Genomic DNA, 12,813 nt, shown 5'->3' with positions numbered 1-12,813 from the left:
GGGGGGGGGGGGTTCGAAAATTGTTCTCTAGGAATATACCAGATTTCTTTGTAATTTCTTGATAAAAAAATCTTGTTGAGCTCCTGATCAATTATGTTATACGAAAATATCTAAACTTAATTAAGGAAACAATTTCAGAGCCGCAGTGCTCGACCACATAGCCTGTCTCAGCAATAGAGCTAGGACCTTAGACTAGGGGGGTTTTCAGGATTTTTTTGGATTAGCAATTTGGCAAAGATTAGGTTTTCATTTTTGAGTTTTCGAAATATTATATGTTCAAATTAGTTTTTTAAGACTTTAATGGCGCGATGGAGTTCTTTTTGCCCTTAGTGACTTATATTATTATAAACGTCCAAAGATCAAATAAAGCTGTTGAACTATTTTTGTCCCTAATAAGGTGCAATACACCTCTAAAGTGACACTGCATATAAAAAGACTTTTTATTATCAATTAATTTTTCTGTGGCAGAAAGCTAGATGAAGGAGGTGGGGAAGGAGGAGGAGATGTAAAAGTAGAAGAAGAACTCATGTTCCAGAATAACGAAGAAACTTATATTTTGTCAGAAACCAAAGTTACAGGTACACAGTATTGTGCAACACATCATCCTTTAACGTGTATGTTATGTACTTATATGCATGTTCTTCTAAATTAATCGTTTTGGAAGAAGAGTATAATTTGGAGGTCAGTCCTGTTCCTTCCTTGAAAAAAAATCGATCCAAAACCAAAATTTTTAAACTAATTTGAAGTATGAATCAGTGGAAGAACATTTTAGTTCATTTTAAACTATCTTGGTAACCCAGTTTTGCCTAGGAGCTTAGTTCCCTATAAATGTCAACCTGCTCAACTTGTAATTTTTAAACCAAACTAAGAACATACCTGTGACCGTGGTACTACCGAGTTCCCCAGTCAAAATTTGCGGCAAATCGGTCAAGGTGTTCACGAGTTATGATCGGTCATTCAAGTAAACAGAAAACCTACAGACAAAGATTAAACTTTATTTACATAGATTAATGTAACAAACTATTTTTTAATTCTTCTTAAGTGTGAATGTATTTTTTTATTTAGATGGAGAATCTGGGGATATTGAATTCAATATTGATTCTCAGCTTCAACATCAGGGATTCTTATTAGAACAGGTAGATTTGGTGACAAATAACCAGTGATAAGGTTTTTTTTTGGCTTACTGGATCCGGATACAAGGGCTAAATATGAACCAATCTCAAATCTCGATCTGAACTGCTGCTGAAAAAAGAGAAATGTCTTTTTCTCAGAATGGGGGTTCAAGTTGTTGCATGAGATAAGTGAAAAAATAAAGAAAATAATTTGAAATTTCTTAAAAAGTCAGTAAATCTGAAATAAATCTTAATGACCTGGANACAATCAAAACCCTTTTGAAAAGATATTCGCCTAAAAGTATAAAACAACTATTTCTTTCTCCAAATCTGATTTTCTGTTAAGTATTCGTCGAGGCGACAAAAAATTAGTCGAAAGACATTTTTTTCTTTTTTAAATTGATAATAATAATTTAACCAAATATATATTTTTAGTTGTGATTTTTGTCCTTACAAGACATCCCGTCGAAGTCACCTGAATGAGCACACTCGGATGATCCATCTTAAGCTTAAAACTATCTGTGATCTTTGTGGAAAGGAGTTCTCCAACATAAATCAGCATATGAGAGTCGTGCATAAGGTTGGTTGCAAGGCTTGTTCATAACTTAATAAGGCTAAAGGCGCGGCTTTATAACGCTTGGTACGAGCCGCGTTTAATTCGGCGGTTTCGAACCACATTCTTAAGATTGCGATACCCTTTCATAAGGTTTGTTGCACGTCTCGTTCGCAATTTTGGAAGCGAGGCTCGTTTTTAAGGTAGAAGGTTGGTAATCGGGCTCGTTCACATGGTTGATTCAAGATTTTATAAAAAAGGGAGTTTTGAAATTTTTTATATGTTGAAAACATTTGAATTGAAAAGTTTCTTCTGTAAGTTTGTCCTGAAGAATACAGCTAAGTTGTGTGAAATACATTTTGAGACTAGAGATTATAATTTAAGATTATAATAACTTTAAAACATTTTAATTTGCCGACCCATGGTTGTTCGATAAAATTTAAATTCCATATAGTTGATCAGAGTAATTGATTATTGTTAACTACTAACTAATAAAAAACTCTGTAATTGAAGAAAGGAGAATGTATTAAAATATTTTATTAATTGCAGGTTTTGAGATCGGGAATCATCAATAAAAAAACTTGTGAAGAGTGTAACAGGAATGGATTGTAATACTATTAAAACAAATAGTTTTTATAGAGGGGTTTTCCAGAAGTCAAAATTACTTAATAAGATAATATACTAGCTTGGGAATCCGGCGATGCCCAGGTTACTCATAGTTACTCCTGCCGTATACCCGCACTTGGTCTTAAATCTTGATTTCAGCTATTTTTCCCACTCAACTTAAAATCTCAAAACCAAGCTAAGAACATTCCCTTGGTTCTCCTGAGTTCCCCAATACAAATTTGTAACAAATCGGTTCATTGGGCTCATTCGGACATCCAAACAAACAAACATGGATTACTACTTTATATATATAGAGACCCCTTGAGATGAGCGGGAACATGATTATTGTTGCAATCCTGGTTCAGAGAATTCTTTGACCTGACGAAGCATATGGCTAAGGGGCACTGTCTCAAGTATGTTCACGAGTACAAGTGTAAAATATGTGGAACAGAGTACGGGATTTCTTCTTCTTATTGTTATTCTTTTTATTATCTTATCCTTTCCTCTCATTATTCATTTATAGTTTTCTCTCAAGAGACTTGTTTTTATTTCATATTAAATTTTTTTTTGTGGGATGGGAAAGTTTTAGATATAGCTTTAAATGTTTTCATTCATTCCCCCCCCCACCCCCTCGCAGCATTTTTATTAAGAAAAGGATTGGGAGTTTTTTAGATAGGATATAGGTTTTTTTTATTATTTAAGTTGGGTTTGCGCATGCTAGATCTGACCCAAAATAGTACCAATCTAGTTCTCCAATTTCTTTTATAAAGTTTGGTAATATGATGTTGGACTGGAGGTTTTACAATGGGAATCTTACAAGATCATCACTGTTATTTTTATTATTACCAGGCTTTTAGGGCGCTTCGCACCCATCTTATTTAACTTTTAATTGTTGTTCTGAAAGTCACCATTTAAAATTATTTTCAAATTGTAACGGATTTTCTTTTCGAATTGGCGCATTTTCAAAAAATATATAGAATTTTGTTCCAGGAATACTTTTTCCTATTTTGATATGCCATAAACCTTCCCTGGGGTCACGTAAGGTCCCATAACAAAATTTCGCCCGATCGGTTCAGCCGTTATGATGTATATTGGATACAAACAGATATATTGAAGTAGGAAATCCCGTGGTCAGGTTTAAATCCCGATACTCCATGCTTCGTCACAATACCCGGAAACACACGCAGATTGTCGAGTGTGGAGAGTGTGGGAAGAAAGTAGCAAATTTAAACGTTCACATTAAACAGGTAAACATAAACATTTTATGGTTTACACTATTTTTGAGTTAAAATTTTTCTAATACGATTGTCGATTATTCGCATGTTATGGTTGACACGTCATCAGTGTGTAAATGTGTGGGGAGACTATATTTTCTTCCGTTTTTATTTTCTACGTATATTATATTCTGGTTTTTAACAGTTAATTTTTAAAAATTAAAAAATGTCGTGTTTAAGAGATATTAAAATTTTTTTTTCAAAGTCTGAGGCCCTGCGATGAATGATCAAATTGAGGTTCTTAAATTGGATCCAACACACAATTCTGAAATGTTTAGATAGAACTATAAATCATAGAGTTTATTAAAAAATCTTAATTTTAGGTTCACACCGGACAAAATATTCTCTACGTTTGTCAATTTTGCAGAAGAGTTTTTAGGTATTTTATTAAACCATTTACTCTTTCAGACAACTTATTAACTCAAGATTGCTTGTCCTCGCTTAATTTTTATCGGGAAAATTTTCACGGAAAAACATAAAGTTTGTAAATGTCAAATAAAGGGTGAAATTATTAAGCTATTTTTTGCTGAAAATGCTCAAATCCACCCTGCACCTTTTCTCTTTCATACATTAAGAAAAAAAAACAGTATTTGACATTTACTTAGTCAACTAATTTTTTTATCCGAACTTTTGTAGGACACTTGCTCATTTATTTCTTAAATCAATCATTCAATTCTTATATGGTTATTCTCCCGCAAAATTTGATCTAATCCATTAAATTCATACTGCTTGCTTTCACCAACTACATCTTATGATATTTATTTAGCGTAGCAAAAATATTTTTTCCTATACATTCATTCAACTTTCATGTTTATGCCTTAATTTGGGATTTGTGACCTAAAAGAAATTATATTTCTAATAATGAATTTTTAAGAAAAAAATCCGGACTAACGAGACACTCCGTCCACTGTACTCTACGCAGCCTTGCAGAACAGAGGATTCAGCAGATTCACGCGGAACTAACACAGAAACCCGAAGAAGACTTTACAAATGACAAATCTAAAATAAACGATGTGGATGTTAAGCCCGAGGTAGACTATTCAGTTCTGACGACAGAGATAGACTCCAGGGGTAGTCTGAGCACAGATATTCCGGGGAACATGAACCAGGACCTGGAGCTTTGCGTCCCAGGAATACAATCTTTCATTAAACCCGAAATGGCTGGAAAACAGTCGAACCATTCTTCACGGTTCTCCGGCATAGAAGATATACAGCTCAATCCTGTTCTATTAAACTCTACCCAACAGTCTGAACATCAAAACATTCAGCTAAATTCTGAACAGAACGTTTGCCTGAATCTCACTGAAGACTTGGAACTGAAGCAAGATCCTGAAGATGATCCTGAACGGATGCATTTAAACACTGATGTACTTGTCAATACACCGCTCCAGCCTGCACACGAAGAGCTTAAGTTGAATTCAGACTTTGATGACGACCTGGAGCCTGAAGAAACCGGTTCTAGAACTGTTTACGTGAGAATTGAAGAGGGGTCAACTGTGTATACGGAGGACAGTACGTTGTACAGTGATCAGAGTACAGTTTACAGTACAGAAATTAACTTGGAACAAGATGAATCTCAGTCCTCGGTAAGATTTTGATTATAGGTTTAGAAAAAATGACGGCAGGATAAGATTTTTAACATATTTAATAGGACGGAGTCCGAATTTAATGAATTTGAGCCGCGTCTCAAATCTGCCGAAAAATCGGTTTTAATTGAGCGCCGGCTTAAATCTTTTAATATTGAATACAATTTTAAGTGGAACCAACCATATTTGAGCCGCGTCTCAAATTTCAGCCGAGGCTCAAATTCTTTAAATTCGACATCTGTACGCGTAATTATAATTCCGATCCACAACGCTTTGTCTGATCCAAGTATGAATTAGAATTTTGAAAACTGATTATTTTTAATCGTGGTTTCTCTTAAAAAGAGACTTGTTTATTTATACTGCAGGAAAAAATTAGGAACATAAGATTAAACACATTTTTTTCAAACCTAGAAAAACGACAAAATTTTCAGCGTTGTGAATTGGGCATTGCCATCTTTGCATGAAGGGTCTCTTGAAAATCGCTTACAGTCCCTTTAAATTTGCTAAATTATTTGTGTAACGTTCACCTGTATGAGGGTTGTCTTCTAGTTAAAAAATTATTTTCTTTATATCCTCAGGTGATCGCGGATTATGACCCCGAGAGCCAAGGATATACTGAGGATGAAGAGGATGGGAATCTACCCTTGATGATGGAGGATCGTCCTCCATCCTCATCCATGTACTCTGCTCCCATCCTCCTCTCAGGCCTTGAGACAGAGTCTGCGCTTGCAAACCTTTCAAATAAAGAGAATAACTCTCCGATGCTTCAGTCCCAGGTTTGGATGAAAAATCTTCTTATTCCAGTACGACAGGAATGTTTGGGTGGAGAAACAAAAAAGTATCTCGCCGCATTAAAATAGAAAAAAAACGAGTTCTTTGGGTAAAAAGTATCAAATAGGAAAACCTATTTTTACCCATTCATCTTTTCCTGAATTTATCAAAATATAATTTATTTAAGCGATATTTTTAATATGTTGGGTTAAACTGAATTAAATGTAGGTTAGGTTATAACTGTTGAAGGTGTTGACGACGAAATGGTTGAAGAGATGAGACGAATGATCAAAAAGAAAAAGAAAGGATCAAATAACAGGATGGTTATATGCAGGGACTGCCCGGGGCAAAGGTCAATATTTTACAGAAAACATATAAAAATTAGTGAGTGTGGCCGCAAAAAGTTAGTGGAAACATTTCTTAGTTTTATGTGGGTCGCTTTTGGAACCAAGCTTAGGGCTAAAATAATTAATCAAATAAAAAAAAAAAAAAATGGCGAGGTGAGCGTCTTTGAAAGAAAATAAAAGATAAACAAAATCAATTGTAGGATAGAAAAAAAAATTCTTCAAAATATATCGATATGGTTATGAAAAAATGTATCTCAAGCCGCTGACTACTGTTGCAGGGTACGCATCGTGACTATTATCATGCCTTTCCTCCAGGTTGTACCCCTCCTCGTAGTAGGTGGCCGGGCTGGTTCAGGATAGTCCTGTAGGCGGTCTGGGATGCCCAAGATGGGGCTTCTTGCAGATCTCATCTCACATAATCACATAATCACTGTCCACCTTGTTATTTTTTGATAATTATGATTTTGTTTGGTTAATGTAAAAAAAAAAATTATTAAGGGACTTTGCTAAATTTTTAATATAAAAATCATTGGTTAAATAATTCCAATCGAAATGAACTTTTCTTAATTAAATGTAAAACAAAGTTATTAAGGGACTTTGCTAAATTTTTAATATAAAAATCATTGGTTAAATAATTCCAATTGAAATGAACTTTTCTGAATTAAATGTAAAACAAAGTTATTAAGGGACTTTGCTAAATTTTTAATATAAAAATCATTGGTTAAATAATTCCAATCGAAATGAACTTTTCTGAATGAAAAAGACGGATCTTTTGATATCCCTATTGATACATTTTGATAATTTTTTTCTCGACTTTTTTGGTCTATATTTTTATAAAACAGCTCTCGTCTCGCAATTTTTTAAATTTTTGATGAAGTTATAAAAAAGTTAATAGAATATTTAGGCGAATATATCACGCACACGCCCTTAGCTCTTAGGGATAAAAAGTGAGAAACTGACCTACCTAATTATTCATAAATAAGAAGAGCAATTCAAAGATGAAAGTAAACAAAAAATTGAAAAAAGTTGTTTTAGCAGTTAATTGATTTACTGATAAAATCGGTTCGGTGTTTGTGGTTATTGGGTAATCAAAAAATTGATTGGTTGGTTGAGTGGTTGAGTGAGTTAGTGATTGATTGATTGATTGTTATTATTCTAGATTAGTCCGAAACCTGGAGAACCATGTTGAAAAGTTCCACACTATTAAACCGAAAAAACGTAAGTAAAGGGAACAAACAACTTCTATTATTAATTCCCCCTCTCGTATTTTCTGCACTTCAGGTTAATTTCTTCATAACCTTTCGCAAAAAGTGCAAGCCTAATATAATACTACTTTCAGATAAGGAGGTTTGTCGGTATCAGTGTGATCTATGCGGGTATAAAACTAACCGAATGACAAACCATACTCTGCACGTTAAAACTGTTCATCTGGGTACAAGGACCATCTGTCATCTCTGCGGCAAGGGAGGAGACAATAAATATTGTTTTGTCAAAACTAAGAACTTATAAGTTTACAAGCATTGATTAATCGATAGGTTGGTTGGTTGGTTGGTTGGTTCGTTTGTCGGTCGGTTCGTCGGTCGGTCGGTCATGATAAAACTTTCTATTTACCATTATAAATACAAAATATAAATCGTTTGATTGACTGTTCTAAAATTTAATAAACTATATTGTCGGTTTGTATTTAATCAAATAATCGTTTGATTGACTGTTCTGCAATTTAATAAACTATATTGTCGGTTTGTATTTAATCAAATAATTATTTCTTCCTAAGGAATACTCGAATATTAATCAGCATATGCGAGTTATGCACAATATCACCAAATCTGGAATAAAAACGGTAAGTTAAAATTTTATTGAATAAGATCTGTTATTTTTGTTTTTAAATGATTTTTTTTGCCTTGGAAGTACATAAAAGTAAGTTTGTTATTTTTTTGATTTAGGATTAAAGTTTTTAATTCCATTTTGAGAGCAACATAGATTCTGGCAATAATGGAAACAAAGGAAGCTAGTTTTGAATCCTTATTTCTCGATTTTAAGAACAAACAAAAAAGTTTGAAATTATAATTGAAATTATAACTGTGCAGAAGACGAAATGTGAACTGTGCGAACATGAATATTATGATATAAGACAACACCTGAGGCGAGCGCATCAAGTAAGTTTTCCTCCCCCCCTTTCCCCCATCCGCTCTTTAATTAAGACCTCCCTCACCATAATCAGCGCTAAATGATGGCGGCATTTGATATCTGGTGCAACAGCTAACGCTGTATCTAGAACATTTACTGTGCCTTTAGACAGGGATGTACACTACAGTTGTGTTCTCGTGTCTCTTGGTTTTTGTGTAAATTTATTCTAGAAGAAAAGATATCATTTGATCCGAACTGAACCTTTCATTAGACGTATCCCTGAATTTTTGACCAATGAGAGAAAAAGGTTAGGGTTGAATCCACAAAATCACTTTGTCTTATTATATTCCCAGTGCTGAAAACTTTTGAATGGTGGATATCGAGAATAATGCTTGATCTCCTCTTTTTCTTTATATCCAGATTAAATAGTGATTGTTCTCCTCTTGTTATTAATCTCCAGATTGATTTACCTATCGGGATTAAGGATATCCCATTCTAAAGTTTTTAGCTCTGATTATATATTTTAGCTTACTACTGTTTTGAAAATCTGCCAATTTCAGTTTTTGTTTTCAAGGAAAGTTTTTAGAATTATGAGCTCCGAAAAACAAACTCTGTTTTTTCTACCCCTAGTATATAAATTGGATTATTTTCTGTTCTACCAGGGAGACAAAGATAAATCAGAGGCAGAATTTAAAGAACTTGAGCCGAGGCTCAAATATGGTTGGTTCCACTTAAAATCGTATTTAATGTTTCAAGACTTGAGCTGGCACTCAATTGAAACCGGTTTTGGGGGATTTCATTAAATTTGGACACAGAGCTTTTTATCTAATATTTTCTTTCTATTAAAGATTATGGAGAACACTGTGAAGGAAACCAAGTGTAGTCTTTGTGGAGAAGAATTTAGCAAGTATTCAAATATGATAAGACACAGGAAAAGAGTTCATGAGGTATTTATTTGTAGAATTTAATAAAGGTTTGGTTTAACGAATATGTTTTACCCTGTGTTTGTGGTATAGATTTCTCGATACATACTTCTCAAATTCTGTTGGTCAACCTCTTAACTTAAACATTCTCCCCCTTAGCCTGTATGTCAAATACACAACGGTACCCTTTGTATGAACAAAATTGATGGAGTTACACCTGTCTTCTTCCTACAACTTCAATATTTTCAAATGCGGGTTTTTCTGAAGAAGTGACTTATGGGTTTCTTGCTTCAGAAACAATATTGAAAATTGTGAGAAATTAACACTCCGACGCTAGAAAATTTAGATAATTTCCATTAATCCGTTGTAAATCGGGCGCGACAAAGCTCTTTAAAAATGAAGGATTACGATTACAGTCCCTTTAGTTCTATATTTTTGTTCGAAGCATCTAAGTTTTTGTTCTGTTTTGAAGTTGTTTAAGGTATATCATATAGATTTAACACTAAAAACCAATTCGGATCTGATACAAATAAAAAACAATTGAACCTGTGCTGGGAACTTATGTATTTTGGATATCGATATCAATCCTTGATCACGACAATTTGATAATCTGCAGATTAATTTAGTTGTAATCGTACATAGTCAGGGATTGAAGGGAGCTTTGATCAGGGAAGTATAAATAAATTCAAGATAGCGAAAGGTATAGTTTATTATAGGTCCTCAAATTAAAAGTGCCCACAGTTAATATCGAGATTAAGTGATCGGGATCATGAGTATCCAACACAAGTTTTCAGCTCTGTAACAAGCATATAATTTTGGAATAATGCGTACTCCGAATGTGCAAAAAACTAATTTTACCTATATATTTTTTTCAGGGGTTAAAGTTGGTTTGTCCGATTTGTTTGAAACCGGTTTCCAATCTAAACAAACACAGTAAAATACATAAACAGATGAATCTGATGCCGAGTCTGTTCGTAAACCCTCAGCAACTGCTAGTTCCATCAGCTTCCACTATCAATCTACCCAACCCAACCCTGGCCCTACCCAACACAACCCTGGCACTACCCAACCCTACCCTGGCCATACCCAACACAACCCTGGCCCCACATAATCCAACCCTATCACTTCACACCCCAACCCTAGACTTACGAACCCCAACTCTGGCCCTACCTAATCCAACCCTATCCCTTCATAGTCCAACCCTATCCCTACATAATTCAACCCTATCCCTACCCACCTCAACCCTGGCCCTACCTAACCTAAATCTGGCCCTACCTAATCCAACCCTAGCCCATCCAACCCCAACTCCGGCCCTACCTAATCCAACTCTAACCCTACCAACCCCAATCGTAGCCCTACCCACCCCAATCTTAGCCTTACCAACCCCAACCCTAGCCCTACCAACCTCAACCCTGGGACTACCGGAAAGTTCTGGTTCCACCACCAGTACCACAATTTCAAGTTTAACGGATACAACTAAAATATCCCTATCTACTCCTACCCTTACTCTACCGTCCAGTAACCTACCCTCACCTACTCCTTCCATCTCCATACCTTCCTTAACACTACCTACCTCTAATCTCAATCTGCCATCCTTCTCTCTTAGTCTATCTACTTCTTCCCTCTCCATTCTAACGCAGTCCCTTACTCTACCTTCTCATTCCTTTACTCTACCTTCTCAGTCCCTTACTCTACCTTCTCATTCCTTTACTCTACCTACTCATTCCCTGTCGTCAACTTCTCACTCCCTTACCTTACCTACTCACTCTCTTCTACCTAATCACTCTCCCACACTTCCTAGTTACTCCCTAACTCTACCTTCTCACTCCCCCACGCTTCCCACTCACTCCCTTTCTTTACCTACTCACTCTCTTACTCAATCTTTTCACTCCCTACCGCCTATAGCTGATAACCTGCCTACTACAACAGTTTCTTTATCGCCCCTCGTTTTTTCCGCTCCTAATGTATCTATCATTCCCTCCCATTCAACAAATTATTAAAATGCTAATTTTAAAAGAAATATCAAAATTATAAGTTTTTTTATAAGATCATTTATTTTTACTTGTCCATACTCATATTCCCAGATTTATTCATTTTTACTTTCCACTCCAATCTTTTCCACATTTTAAATGTTACTATTACATCTTGGATTTTTAATTTGCAAAGACTACACGATTTTATACATTAAATGAATTTTCATTCAGGGTTATCTTTCTGCCGTGCAAATTTGTAACATATCTGTGATGAAAATATTTTAAAAAGTTACAAGTCTAGAGGCGTATTTATTTTTTCACTGATTAGGGAAATTTATATTTAGTTTTTAAGAAAAATATCCAATAGAAGGGGAAAAGATTTGTCATGTGAACTCCAATTTCAAATTCTCCGTCTCATCTTCAAAATATATACTCCTATACATTTACTTGATACTATTTCAGAACTAGACAAGACCCAAAATGCCGCGTGTGATGATCAAGGGAGGTGTGTGGAGGAACACGGAGGACGAGATCATGAAGGCCGCCGTCATGAAGTACGGGAAGAATCAGTGGTCTAGGATTGCTTCCCTACTCCACAGGTCAGTTGCAATCTTTTCTTAGCAAAAAAAAAACTTTATTGTTTGAGTAATTCCCAGTCTATTTTCTCAAAAAAATGCTTTAATGTCAAAATTGGTTCTTTGCTCGTCATACAAAAGTTAAAAGATCCTCCTGTATTCATTGGCGGATTTACAATTTTTTAAAATATATTAAGGCAATTTTTTGTTTAAATTTCGACGACCAAAAACAGTTTTATGTAATTGTGAGGTCTTATAAAAAAATTGGGCCCGATTGTTTTAGCAACAAAATGACGGGACAAATTGTATTTTTTTTGTCACAATTTATTATCTGTTTAATTTAAGAATGTTTTCCAATAAAAATCTTTTTAAAAGTATACTTTGGGCGGCTCAGGAAGAAAGTGAAAACATTAAGATTTTTGTTATAATATTGAAAGAAAACCTGTTGAATAATTTTGATTATTCACCGCGGGAATTTCAATGGGAGAATAACTTCCTTGAAAAAGGTTTCTTTCTTTAAAACTATTTGATCCGCTAACCTTTGAATTGCTGAAACTAATTTATATTTGCTAAAAAGAATTAACACATTCTCCTCTTCTTGATTAGTCAATAGTTGATCAAAATTCTTCTTTTTCTCAAACGAGCTTATTGTTTGTTTTAAAAATAAAGGTGTTATTTTACTTATGAACTGTTAGAACTCTTTTGAATTATTGGTCATGGGATAATTTTTTAATTAACTGATTAAATACGTGATGGCTTTAACGGGTTTATTACTTATTGTCGTTTTTTTCTTTATGTTAAAAATGTTGTCAGTTGATTGATCGATTGATCGATTGATTGATTGGTATTTGTTAAATTCTAGGAAATCTGCCAAGCAGTGTAAGGCCCGTTGGTTTGAATGGTTGGATCCCAGCATTAAGAAAACAGAATGGGGAAAAGAGGTAAAATAGGTGTCGAAATTTTGTT

General features: G+C 34.5%; 3 protein-coding genes across 3 annotated transcripts; all 3 read left to right on the top strand.

Moving 5' to 3' along the window:
• The first annotated feature begins 1,551 nt into the window (after positions 1 to 1,551).
• LOC111716553 (uncharacterized) lies at positions 1,552 to 5,991 on the top strand. The gene is made up of 7 exons (XM_023492045.1): positions 1,552 to 1,692; positions 2,215 to 2,264; positions 2,637 to 2,723; positions 3,407 to 3,518; positions 3,869 to 3,924; positions 4,420 to 5,131; positions 5,710 to 5,991. Exons 1-7 carry the CDS (start codon positions 1,606 to 1,608, stop codon positions 5,989 to 5,991), a joined length of 1,386 nt encoding a protein of 461 aa, XP_023347813.1. The 5' UTR covers positions 1,552 to 1,605.
• Positions 5,992 to 6,144: 153 nt separating this feature from the next.
• On the top strand, positions 6,145 to 11,736 carry LOC111716440 (zonadhesin). The gene is made up of 7 exons (XM_023491898.1): positions 6,145 to 6,254; positions 7,409 to 7,467; positions 7,589 to 7,713; positions 8,024 to 8,089; positions 8,337 to 8,405; positions 9,225 to 9,323; positions 10,175 to 11,736. Exons 1-7 carry the CDS (start codon positions 6,166 to 6,168, stop codon positions 11,297 to 11,299), a joined length of 1,632 nt encoding a protein of 543 aa, XP_023347666.1. The 5' UTR covers positions 6,145 to 6,165; the 3' UTR covers positions 11,300 to 11,736.
• Positions 11,736 to 12,788, top strand: LOC111716450 (cell division cycle 5-related protein; the record flags this gene model as incomplete). The annotated part of the gene is given in 2 exon segments (XM_023491907.1): positions 11,736 to 11,871; positions 12,710 to 12,788. Coding segments are annotated over 2 exon segments (198 nt in total), but the record flags the coding sequence as incomplete, so codon positions are not given.
• Between the last annotated feature and the right edge of the window lie 25 nt (positions 12,789 to 12,813).

Source organism: Eurytemora carolleeae, unplaced genomic scaffold (genome assembly GCF_000591075.1).
Source record: "Eurytemora carolleeae unplaced genomic scaffold, Eaff_2.0 scaffold24, whole genome shotgun sequence".
Classification (NCBI taxonomy): Eukaryota; Metazoa; Arthropoda; class Copepoda; order Calanoida; family Temoridae; genus Eurytemora; species Eurytemora carolleeae.
This window is presented reverse-complemented; position numbering and strand designations above follow the sequence as displayed.

What these genes read in the sequence shown, in the direction of transcription:
- LOC111716553 (XM_023492045.1), top strand. Translation starts at nt 1,606, where the DNA reads ATGATCCATCTTAAGCTTAAAACTATCTGTGATCTTTGTGGAAAGGAG. An exon ending in TAAACGTTCACATTAAACAG is followed by an intron (nt 3,519 to 3,868) that starts GTAAACATAAAC and finishes TCTTAATTTTAG; the next exon opens with GTTCACACCGGACAAAATAT. An exon ending in TTTTGCAGAAGAGTTTTTAG is followed by an intron (nt 3,925 to 4,419) that starts GTATTTTATTAA and finishes TGAATTTTTAAG; the next exon opens with AAAAAAATCCGGACTAACGA.
- LOC111716440 (XM_023491898.1), top strand. Translation starts at nt 6,166, where the DNA reads ATGGTTGAAGAGATGAGACGAATGATCAAAAAGAAAAAGAAAGGATCA. An exon ending in CACTATTAAACCGAAAAAAC is followed by an intron (nt 7,468 to 7,588) that starts GTAAGTAAAGGG and finishes TACTACTTTCAG; the next exon opens with ATAAGGAGGTTTGTCGGTAT. An exon ending in TCTGTCATCTCTGCGGCAAG is followed by an intron (nt 7,714 to 8,023) that starts GGAGGAGACAAT and finishes TTTCTTCCTAAG; the next exon opens with GAATACTCGAATATTAATCA.